At 40.5% G+C, this 11346-nt stretch overlaps 1 protein-coding gene across 2 annotated transcripts; it reads right to left on the reverse strand.

The window, feature by feature from the left end:
* Positions 1–94: 94 nt before the first annotated feature.
* On the reverse strand, positions 95–11346 carry wdr44 (WD repeat domain 44). 2 transcript variants are annotated; one of them, XM_042498877.1, is made up of 20 exons: positions 10848–11346; positions 9787–9820; positions 8556–8639; positions 7023–7638; positions 6312–6442; positions 6125–6220; positions 5872–6008; positions 5508–5591; positions 5304–5410; positions 3638–3789; positions 3398–3536; positions 3235–3296; positions 3018–3134; positions 2791–2913; positions 2500–2691; positions 2294–2395; positions 2077–2192; positions 1820–1947; positions 1114–1248; positions 95–1026 (listed from the first exon to the last, which is right to left on the reverse strand). In XM_042498877.1, exons 1-20 carry the CDS (start codon positions 10922–10924, stop codon positions 938–940), a joined length of 2721 nt encoding a protein of 906 aa, XP_042354811.1. In that variant the 5' UTR covers positions 10925–11346; the 3' UTR covers positions 95–937. The 2 variants fall into 2 exon arrangements, with proteins under 2 accessions (XP_042354811.1, XP_042354810.1); XM_042498876.1 differs by having other exon boundaries at positions 6312–6451.

The following is an 11346-nucleotide window of genomic DNA, read 5'->3' on the forward strand; positions in this document are numbered from 1 at the left end:
TATCAAAATTGTTTTACGGTTTACAAAATTGTCTGCTTTGATTTGATTTTTCAAGTTTTTTTTTTTTTTTTAAAAAAAAGGTTGTCGACAAGCATTTTTCTAGTTTGCGTTTACTTTTATTGAGGAAATTAATAGAGCATTTGGTTCTGTTTACAAAAGCAGCAAGTATGCAATGTTACACACTGAATTTACAGTACTATTTTATAATGAAATGTGCTTTTATCGAACAAAACAATTTATCAAAAGTACTTAAGAGCCCGTAATGTCTCTGGAAAATTTAAGATACCCAGCCCTAATCATGAGTAACCGTATACAGATTTCCTGTACCGTAAATTTGCTGTCATCTGCTGAAATGTCTGATATATTTTAGAGGAAAGCTTGAGAAGTATAATTTAGAAAAGCGATCTAGATTTCGTAGGCACAAATAATTCAAACCACCTTGCTTTCGGAACAAATTGTTACAGATCTTTACATAAGACACATTAAAATTTGTGACTGACATTAGGACAGTGTCCCTCTGAAATGTGGGAGCAAAAGAAATTAGTAAGGTGCCCATACTGTTACAAACAGCCTTCTAGCTATACTCAGGTCTTACAGCTGCAGATTAGCACATACCTATCCAAAAAGACCTCACGCACTTGGCTCTTTTTGTTTCTTGATGCCAAACCATTCACAGTTCCTTGGTATTAAAGATAAAAAATAGAAATGTGACAGGGAATCACATCTTGTCTGTATTGTACAGTCCACCCATTCCCTCATCTTCCATTGTAGGGTCCCTGTTCTCCCGAAAAAGCTACAGACGGCTCTTTGTCTCAGAGGAATAACCGTTAGGTAGTTGGGTGATGTTAGATGGCCCCTTGATGGGCTGTCCTTCATCTTTAGGACTGATCTCGGACAGACAGGCCTGAGTTCGAGGAGCCGAGGGCCTCTGAAGTGCTCAGTACTTTTTTACGTTGATGAAAACCTTGATGGCTCCAGTGAAGTCAGCGGAGAGTAGAACCTCTGTGTGATCTGTCTTTAGGGCTCCTGCAACGGACAACACTCTTTTATAGCGCTGAAATGAAAGCCATGTTGTAATGAAATCTGCCCGTGAATTAATTCAAGCAAACATACCTGAGGGTATCGTTTCAGAGTCTGTGGAGTCCAGGCTCTTACACTCTGCCTCTGGTTTGTCTGCGCCAGCTTCTTGTGGAACAATAAGGCCGGGGTGCGGTGCAAAAATCGCTGAGGTGACCACTGCGTTGTGTGCTGAAAGATAAGTAAAGCTTAAGTGTCAGTTCAAACACGAGTAGCTTGTTACATTAAAGGGACAGTTCAACCCAAATCAAAATTACATATCCCTTCACTCACCCTTTAGTGCTGTTTTACCAGTCTAGATTGTTTTGGTGTGAGTTGCGGTGAGTTATCGGCTGTCAAGATATCTGCCTTCTCTCATATATAATGGAACTAAACTGCACTTGGATGGCAGTGCTCAAAGCACCAAAAAAAAGTACAGTTGAAAAACTCAACAGCAATGTCTTTTCCAGAAATCATGACCCGTCTTAAGATAATCCACAGACATTGTTGTGAAAAGTTTCATGTAGGAACTAGTTTCTTTCTACTGAACTACCCCTACACACCACATCAGTGCGCAGAAGGAAGCGTGCGTCTATTCATGGACGAGAGAGGCTCAAGCTTGTGACAGCTCGAGATGTAAACCGTAATGACGTCCTCCACAGTCATACGGTTCGTATCACTGTACAGATTCAAATCATTTTTGATCTTGGGTTGAACTGTTGCTTTAAAACCATATATATCATTCAACACATAGCACAATTACCTTTAATTCCTTCCCAGAAGTCATTGCGGTCCCGTCGTACAGATGTGAATTTGCTCAGGTCGTGGTAAGTGCTCCAGATGTACACATACTTATCCTCTGAGCCGCTGACTATGAAGGAGTAGTCGTGACTGTAGAAAGATAATCCCACAGTGAGTAATGGTGCAGTGCAAAAATGATATAAAAACCGACTCCGTTGTTGCTGCTGCTAGTTTTAAAATACTCAAGTCAAAGCTACAAGAAAAGGGAGCCTTCCTCACCTGAAGCTGGCCTTGATCTGGCTGCTGCTGTTCACATAACCTTTGTATTTCATGGATAAAGACAAGTCCCTCAGGTCATAAAGGCGAATGCGGGAATCATTTGAGGTCACCAAAATCTATCAGAGGGAGAAGAGGCAATGTGTCATTTAAGTCTGACTGTCGCCTCATTATAGGCAAACATACTGTAGATGTATTTGTAGTGAAGATCAGAAGTTACCTTATTCTCTCCAGGTAGAGGTTCAATGCCAGTGATTTTACGTCCAACTTTGTTCCTGCCTCTGGTGGACCTCACGTGAATTTGAGTGTGATATTTCAGACGCTGAGGAACGGACGGACAGAATGAACGTTAAGCCTGGAATGAAGACTGTCATGACAAAATTTTTTTACAGATAACAAAGACATAATTTAACCACGGCTAGATACCTCTGTATCATAGAAGATGCACCGGCCGTCGTAGGTGCCAATGACGGCGTACTTTCCATTTTGGCAAAAGTTAGCTGCCGTGATGAGACGTGTTTGGCCGTCCACCTCGTTCCACAGCGCCACCTTCTTGTCGGGAATGTTCCAGAGTCTTAGCTTTCCATCCAGAGAGCCGCTTAAAAAGTATCTGTCATCCTGGGAAACAAAGAGCAAGTGTTACTATAAATACAGTCTGGGAGCCAAAATAAATTCTGATTTGTGCCGAGAGAAGCACCGCAAGGTGAGTCTACTTACTCTGGGATGGAAAGCAATGGCTGTGACAAAATCAATGTGCTGAAAGCAGCAGAGACACTCTCTCCTGGATATGTGCCACAATCGGACTGTTTTATCCATGGAAGAGGAGAGCAGGAAGAAGTTCTACAGTGACAAAAAAATGGGAAAAAAAGTTAGAGGAAGAGAAGAGTACTAAGAATGTGTAAAATGTGTGAAAAAGAGGGATGAAAAAGGCAATAAGACATCACCTTTGACCAAGACAAGTCCAGCAGATCAGCCGTATGACCTTTATACTTGCAGAAAGGGACTTGACGGAAAGGAGCATTCCTATCTTCTGTGTCTGGGTCCTCCGGAGCACAACTTGCCTATGACGAGAGTACAATCTGTTAGACTCAAGACTGCACAGCATTGCGTTACTCGCACTATTACAAGCCACAAATCAAAGGGCTTTTTAATTTCACTCACGCCGGGATCATCAGATTTAGAGGAGCATAAACTTTCCTGAGAAGGTGAAGGTGAAACTCGACCTGCAGAAGCCAAAGAAAAAAAATCTTACTTCAGCCAAAGCTAAATTAAAACAATCAATCATATTGCCAAAAAAAAAAATCTGCGATGATAATGAGGTTACCTTCAGTGTTGTACTTTAATCTCATGTTATTAAAGTAGTCAAAGGCAGTCTTCAGGACCCAGATGCGAACCACATTATCTTGGCCCGCTGTTGCCAGCAGCCTCCCACAGTGAGAGAACTTCATCGTCCAAACGGCCCCCTGAGGAGGAGACACAGAGGCTGTAAGTCAAGCATTTATTGGTGCAAACTTTCTCTTAAACATTAATAAAAATCAAAAAAATAAGATCTTGAGATTTTTACCATGTGCTCTCCACTCAGGTCCTGCACAACTTTAATCTGATCAAAGTCAAACGGACCCTTGAAGCTGTGTGCTGCCTTGAATTTGGCAGGTCTGGTGTAAGGCATGCCCTCATCGTCACTTGATGATGGATCGTCTTGATCTGTATGGAACACTGAGCCAACCACAAACAAAAAGCACAACGGATGGTATCACAACCTTTCAGCTGCAGGAGCGTTCATTTTTCACAGGCATGTGCTGGCAAATCCTTTGAAAATAAAAAAAACACATTTGTAGCAGCATTGAATTTGAGAAATGTAACAAATGTTCTGCATTAGTTGATACTATTTTCTTGATTATGTGAAGCTTGTTTCAGACAACCTCCTGAGCTGAAAAATGAAGCCAGCGCAGAAGTGCCAAAAACTACAGTTCCATGAGGCTGGATCCAAAAGTGAGTCAATCCTCATAGACCTTCATGTGAAAATGCCCAACCTTGTAGCAAAAATTTAAATCCTTTAGATCCTGTTACGAAAAATCATTCTGTTCTCCATAGCTAATTTCACCATTCATGACAACTGTACTGGTGAATTTTTATTCAACTCACCCATTTCAATTTTATTAAACGGGATATATTATGCACATTTTCCGTGTCTTGAATTTATTAAAGTTACATATAATAAGGGGCGTTGCCACTCTAAGCGACAGATTGGTGCCGTCTGTTGAGAAGTTGCCACCACAGAGTCAACACTGGTTAGATTATGTAACCATGGAGTAACTCCTTTTTCACAGAGTATAGGTGCAGCCACAGCTGTTGCTACTGTGGTGTACTTTTATCAGAGTTAATTGTAACGTTTTGGTCTTGTTTGGTTGTATTAAAAGACTCCCTAAGGAGTCAGATGCTCAGTTTTTCCAGAAAGTACATTTTGTTTCTATGGTTTTACGCCTGTTTTACACAAGCAAAAACTAGAAACAGAAGTATCAGTTAACCATAGCTGTAAACACACAGAGCTAACCGAGCTAGCAGCTAGCATTAAGCCTCTCCTCAAAATATAGTGGCTGCTGTCTCTAAAAATCCAAGATGGCAACGGCCAAAATGCCAAACTTCAGAACGGGAGTCCACAAACCAATGGGTGAGGTCACGGTTAGCTCATTCATTCAGCAGTGAAACATTCTTCAGGCGACTACTTTGAATCTTAACTTTGACAGTGATTACATGTAGATACAAAATATATTATTTTCATTTTTTTGAGTAAGAAAGTTGTTGATGTCATTGATTTGTGGGTTTTAAGCCACCGAGCAGTTCATTTACATGACAGCTGCCATTCATGGTCATGACTGCGAGTAGTGAATGACCCTATCTGTCCTGTAATACCCTCAGTGCCCACATCCATTTAGAGATGACAGTCTCAACAGAGTTATTCTGCATGTGTTTGTCCTTACTTTTTACAAAAATAGCTAACCAGTCTTTCAGGTAATTCACCTCATTTTTTTAATTACTTCTGGGGACAGCTTTAAATATTAAAAATCCACAACATACTGTAAAATGTAGTCTACAGCAGTGTATTAACAATTTAGGCACTTTTGCCACATCAAAAAGTAAGCAAATTAAAATTTAAAGTGCTTTCCCAAAATCTAAACATCTTCCCAAATTCTTCAAATGACTGTTTTTTTGTTGTTTTTTTTTTTTACCTTCATCACGCACACTTTTCACTTTGTTGACCGCCTTCTCTCCATATTCCTCGGCAAGATGCTTTGCTTTCTTCACAGACTTGCCAAGGAATTTCTTAAACTGTGTTCTGGTTAGAAGACAACAAGTTATATTCTATATCTGATCATGTGTTGAGTGGGTGAAGAAAATCGATTCCAAGCAACAAGCTGCAAGATGTCACTTACGTTTTCTGTTTTAGTTTACCACCATCTGTGTCTGCCAGTGGAGCCTGAGCCTTTTCGTCGTCATCTGACTGAGCCGCGTCATTCCTGAGAGGAAAAAAACATAACAAATCAACTTCCTCTTGAAAATGTATCATTTGTTTTTACCAGATTATTTTTAAAACACTTGCAAAACTTCCCTCAGCAACAAGCAAATTCTAGATTCAGTATATTCTTTCCACTTTTTGCTTGTACTCATGTTGTAATATAATACTGGACAAAGCTCCACCTTATTTTTCAAAGCACACAGGTTTCTCACTAATACTGGCTTCCTGCACCAATCAAATTTATGAATATTGCAGCTACTACAGAAAAAAATGCTGCTTACGTGATATACTCCTTTGTCCTCCTCATGATGTGCAGAGTGAGGGGGTTAATCCCTGCAGGAAGTTTCTCCTCTGCCTGGATTAAAGGGATCTCTTCCCCAGTGTCCAAATTTTTGATCATCACACTGGCCAGGATTTCCTGTTTTCAGATAACGCACACTTTGAGCATGAAATGCCGGTGGAAGGGATGTGCGAGAGGTTGGGAAGGATTCGAGCTGATAAAGGCAATGAAAACAAGCACAGAGAAAATCTTACTTCGTCTGTCAGTTCTCTACCAGAGTTGGAACGTGGACGCTGAGGGCCTGGAGTTTGTCCTCCGCTCTGAGACGAGGCCTGTTCATCCTCATTTTCCTAAAACACAAAAAAAGCAGGCAATGGTGAAATAGCTGTATTTTTGAGCATATGTGGGAGAAGAAGAAGTTAGATCTGAAGCCTCACTGACCTGTGCTGTCACCACTTTATCCCCACTGGTGGCACTGGCCAGATCCAAGGAATGCTGCAGCTCTTTGGTTAGACACCTCACTGTGCTGCTGGGAGACACCAGGCCAGAGGGCTCCAGAGCCTCCACGCTGACTGCAGAAACTGAATAATCATCAATCAAAAAATAATCAAAAAACACTTTACAAAAAAGAAAGAAACTCTTTAAAAAACATCTGTTTGCTTTGTACATGAGTGCAGCAGTTTGACATTGTAGTTGATAAAGGATAATAATCGAGAAAGATGTTTTGCCAAGATGCTTGACCTCTTAAGTAAACCTCAAATATAAAAGGGATGCCATGAGTGTTTTTTCCAGACACAGTTGAGGAAGTAGTCATGTAGCACTGGAGACACTATCTGGCCTTTTGTAAACAAAAGCTTACTGCATTGACCAGTTTATTGTTAGGACATTTATAAAGTAAAGGTTGTCTATTATATGGAATGTGATATAACAGCATAACCCTAAAATACTTGACTTTCTAGTGTGCAATCAGTGGTGTTTTTCAGCATTCCTCCCATACGCTATTGCTCTAAAGGCTGTATTCTACAGCAATATTTAACGCTTTAAGAACGTTACTAATCCAGTGATGTCTTAAAGGTTGACTTTTAACATCTAAACAACATTTTGGATCAATGTAACACAACTTTTGTACAACAAATGAAGTGTTTTCTCTACCTTCCAGTCCACTTGGTCTCAGACACTCCTGAGACTTCTTGGACGGTAGAGTCTGCCAAGACGGAGGAGGCGGTCTCGGTGGAGGACCTCCGGCGGGAGGTGGTGGGCGTAAGGGAGGAGGCTTCTTGGTGCTGGCTACAATGTCCGGTTCAACTGTGAATTGCCGTGGGGGTTTTGTAGGCCCAGAGTCCAAGTCAGCGGGCCTGTCTGTCAGTGGGACCTGGTCTAAGATATCTGCAGGTCTCTGCTCCTGCTCCCCTTCTGCACCCCCAACCGCCCCATCAGGCTGACTCAGTCTTACAGTGCTGGTGATGTCCGGGGGCTGAACGCCTTCTTGGGACCCAGCGGACGGCCCTGGGAAATCTGCAGGTTCAGGGGCAGGTATAGAGCAAGCTCCGTTTGTGGCTGCACTTTCCTGTTGCTCGTCCGGTCTCTCGACAGGCAGAGGTTCCACAGCTGGTGCCGCGAGCTCCACAGGAACTTCCTGAGCATTATTCTCTTCCTTTGGCTCTGGCTCTGCTCTTACATCAACATGGAGCTGATCTAACAGCTGATCCACCTCAGCCACATCGCTGGCACTTCCCTTTTGACTCTCCTCAATGATGCTATCAATGATCTATGAGGAAGAGAAAATAACAGTAGGTTAATGTAACAATACAGCAACTCTTATGCAAGTTCCCAGTGCCCAGCTGACCCACAGCAGAAACATGTTGTCTGTACATGTACCTTTTTTTTCTTTCTTTCTTTCCACGGTAGTTGAGAAAAAAACAAGCGATGCGTTCCACTATTCATGTTACCATACTATTTAGTTTGCCAGATTTAGTATGTCCCAAAACGATAGTATGTCAAATGCAGTATGACAAAAATAAAAGGATATCCTACTGCACTGCGTTTCGCAGTATGCAGACCAGCATGCTTTTCTGGCTATTCTGACCAATAATCCTCTGCACCGCAGACAATTCATCACATCGACTGAGCTGCAGACAGATGACAGCTAACTGACAGCTGACAGAAGCTGATATGACGGATGACATTTATGTGTAAGTACTACATATTTTGTGTCTTGTCTGTGTAACTATTAATTATATTATGATATTAGCAATAATTATTTTGCGTTACAGACTAATGGATAGGCTATATAAGCAAAAGTGTCAAAGTTCAAAGTGCAATTTTATGATAAACTAGTATGTTTCAGTTGGACAACTGCATGCATACTCAATGCAACACTCGGTACTATGTGAGGGCAGCTGCAGTTCCTCTTGAAAGTAAAAGAAAAAATTCAGAAAGCAAAGAAAAAACACAGCTACCTGCACATGAGACATGGAGGGTACAGCACAAGACGCACTGCACTGAAAATGTTCCACAAAAAACAAATACTATCATAGATATAAATAATCTACACTAACTTACACTTTTCTCCTACAAGATAAAACTGCAACTATATGACAAAACTCTAATATTTTGATAAAGCTCTTTCCATTTTATCTGAGTCATCTCATGTGGGATACTGCGCAACAACAGAGAAAACCATACCAGTAGGGAATCATCTTGCTGAGTCTCAGAAGCAGCACCTCCACAGCTCACATCTTGTGCAGCGTTTCCAGATGTCTGTGAAAGCTGTGCAGAAGTATATAATTTTTTTAAAAAAATGTTTCAAATATAACAGATATATATGAAAAATAAAAGTCACATCCCAACTTTGATTTCAGTCAAGGCTCATTGAGCACATCAAGCACACCCAGAGAAAAACCCCATTGTAGAGTATTAGAATCTAACTAAATAAATTCATATTTAATGGCTATACTTAAAATTTCTGACATTTAGCTAACGCTTAATTTGATGCAGAAATCTGTGACTGACACTTACATCAATTCCAGGGTCTTCACGCTCATTTTATTCATGCATGAAACACTGTTCCATGATGCAAAATCAATGTTTTCAGTAAATTTGGCTGTTTTTCAATGCAGGGCTTATGCTCATCTGTGAGCAAGGTTCACCTCCTGGATCTAATCCAATATTAGTTCAGTACTGTCAAAGTAGTTCTTATTTGCAATCTCTCGTGAGCATGGGTAATTTGAATTTCAGTTGTAACTGTCTGTGTGGGAAGGGCAGGCAGAGCAACAACACCAGATGATTCATCCACATTTCATTTACACTTTTCTAGCTGTCAGGAAGGATGCCAACTACCCACTGCAGGAGGCAGACATCGTAGCACAGGGTTGAGTATTTTCAGTTGATGACTCATTACTAAACAGGCTGTGTTAGTGTGTTCACACAGGTGGGTACCAATATCTTAACGTGATGTCTGTTACTGTGGTTGCAACTTCAAGGAGAGCTACTATAAACACTGCAGTCACCTCTAGATAGCTGAACATTTGTTGAAACAGTGCACTGTTTAAGCAGCTGTCAAACTGCCATTAGTACATGAATTTGGTAAAATACCCAGATTCATTAACTCTCTTTTGAACTAGAAAAGAACAACAAGCTTAACAAATAGGTAGTCATTTTGCTTTATCACAACCGCTTTGAATCAGAACATAAAAAGTAATCTCTCCTGCAAAAATAATTAGTAACTACTAAAGGTTCAATGAAGGATTCCAAAGATGTGTAATACATTTTAATTGAATCCCAACCCTGTGTATGAGCTCCCTTCACTTCATTTTCAAGTCTTGGTAACATTGAAACTAAGTGAGAGTAATCATTCAAATAGCGACACAGCAGATACTGCCTTGTTTCAATAATGGCTGGGCTTAGATAAACATACCTGAGGCGAAGGAATGACAAACTTTGCAGGTGACCTATAAAACAAAAAAGGAATACCGTTCAAAAAGGACATGCAAATCAGTGTCTAAAACACAACATCCTAAAACAAATCTAATCTGCAACAGTTTGTTTTGTTATTTTATCTGTCTTGGTAGGACACAGCTCCTACTAAATGTCTGAAAAGGCTGAAAACAAAACACAGACAAGAGTGGTCTTCTACTCAGCGGTGTACTGCTGATTGTGGTTATGTAAACATGACTTGATCAATGTTCAAAGCATCCAGACACTGCTAACATGTCCACATATTTGTTTTCCAATACTGAACTGTACTAAAAACATAGCAGCTAGATATTGCTAAAATATGGGAAAGCTGAAAAGCTAAAATTACTTAACATACATGTATTAATTAAGAAACTAATGCACTATATATTAATATTTACACGATAACTTCAACACATTTATAGATATTCTCTCTGTAAAACCAAATACTTATTATAACGTAAAACGAATATAAAGTCAAAGTAATTTGATCTTGGTGTGGCTAGCTTAATTTCATGCTAAATTGGAGCACTTCAACATTTCTTTGAGAACATGACAATGCCTCTTGATTAATCTTGACTTCGGTCGTGCCCACCAGCCAAAAACACCAAGCTCCAGTGACAGTCAGAAGTACCTTTGTGGGTGTTACAGTAAACAAAGCTTTTGCATGGAAACTGTCGACCTGATGTCACATCATGTGACTTGAGTGTTGGGGTTGACTCCCCCCTGCATTAACATCTAACAGCTGGTGTACTGAAGCACTGTATTGCTGTTTACAACACGTTTTAATAGCCAACACATAAAAATATCAGGGCAGTAATTTGCACCCGACTCCACACTTGCTCAGTTAACTTGATGCTATCGATAAGAATTTGCATTTTGATAATTTAGCGTTAGTTAGCTGTCATTGCTAAGAGGACTTAAAATGTTAACGCATGACACAAGAAAGCTTAAAACAAGCAGAAAAGTGTGTGCATTAGTCACTCGTATGCAGAGTAATATTAATAAAATGTGTTTCCTTACACTTTGGGAGATGGAGTGAAATTTACGTCCTCGGGAGCATCATAGAATTCCTCGGTGTCACTTGTATCTGACGCCATGCTAACATCAATTTAGCTCACTAGCTTGTCAAAGTAAGTCGCCAGGCAGCTGTCTAAAAGCCTAACCTGCGAACGGAAGTGTTACACACATGCGCTTCTCTCTCTATATACTTTCTTCTCTATATTTATGTTATATTTTTGGTCGCCAACCACTTTCCTGTCCAACGTCACGCCATGGTACAGTATAACGTTGCTAGCCAAATGCTAGGGTAACAAATGTAATCTGGCCGTACGACTGACCAACGCCTAATGCTAACTAGCTTTCTGTCCTCTTAGTAATCTGTGTCGTTCCCAGCACAGTATCTTCTATGAAAGCAGACACCAAAAAACGCGTCTTTTCAACCGCATACACTTGATCAGCCGTCAAGCTAACGGGGCCAGTGAACCGCGTCATAAACAAACCAGTAACAAAAAAAATACAT

The sequence above is a fragment of the Plectropomus leopardus genome, chromosome 13, assembly GCF_008729295.1.
Source record: "Plectropomus leopardus isolate mb chromosome 13, YSFRI_Pleo_2.0, whole genome shotgun sequence".
Lineage (NCBI taxonomy): Eukaryota > Metazoa > Chordata > Actinopteri > Perciformes > Serranidae > Plectropomus > Plectropomus leopardus.

Excerpts from the sequence above, each read along its gene's own strand:
- wdr44 (XM_042498876.1), bottom strand. The coding sequence starts at position 10,924 with ATGGCGTCAGATACAAGTGACACCGAGGAATTCTATGATGCTCCCGAG. Across the intron at positions 3,537-3,637 it reads ACCTGAGTGGAGAGCACATG|GGGGCCGTTTGGACGATGAA; the intron begins GTAAAAATCTCA and ends TCTCCTCCTCAG. Across the intron at positions 3,135-3,234 it reads CTAAATCTGATGATCCCGGC|GCAAGTTGTGCTCCGGAGGA; the intron begins GTGAGTGAAATT and ends CTCTCGTCATAG.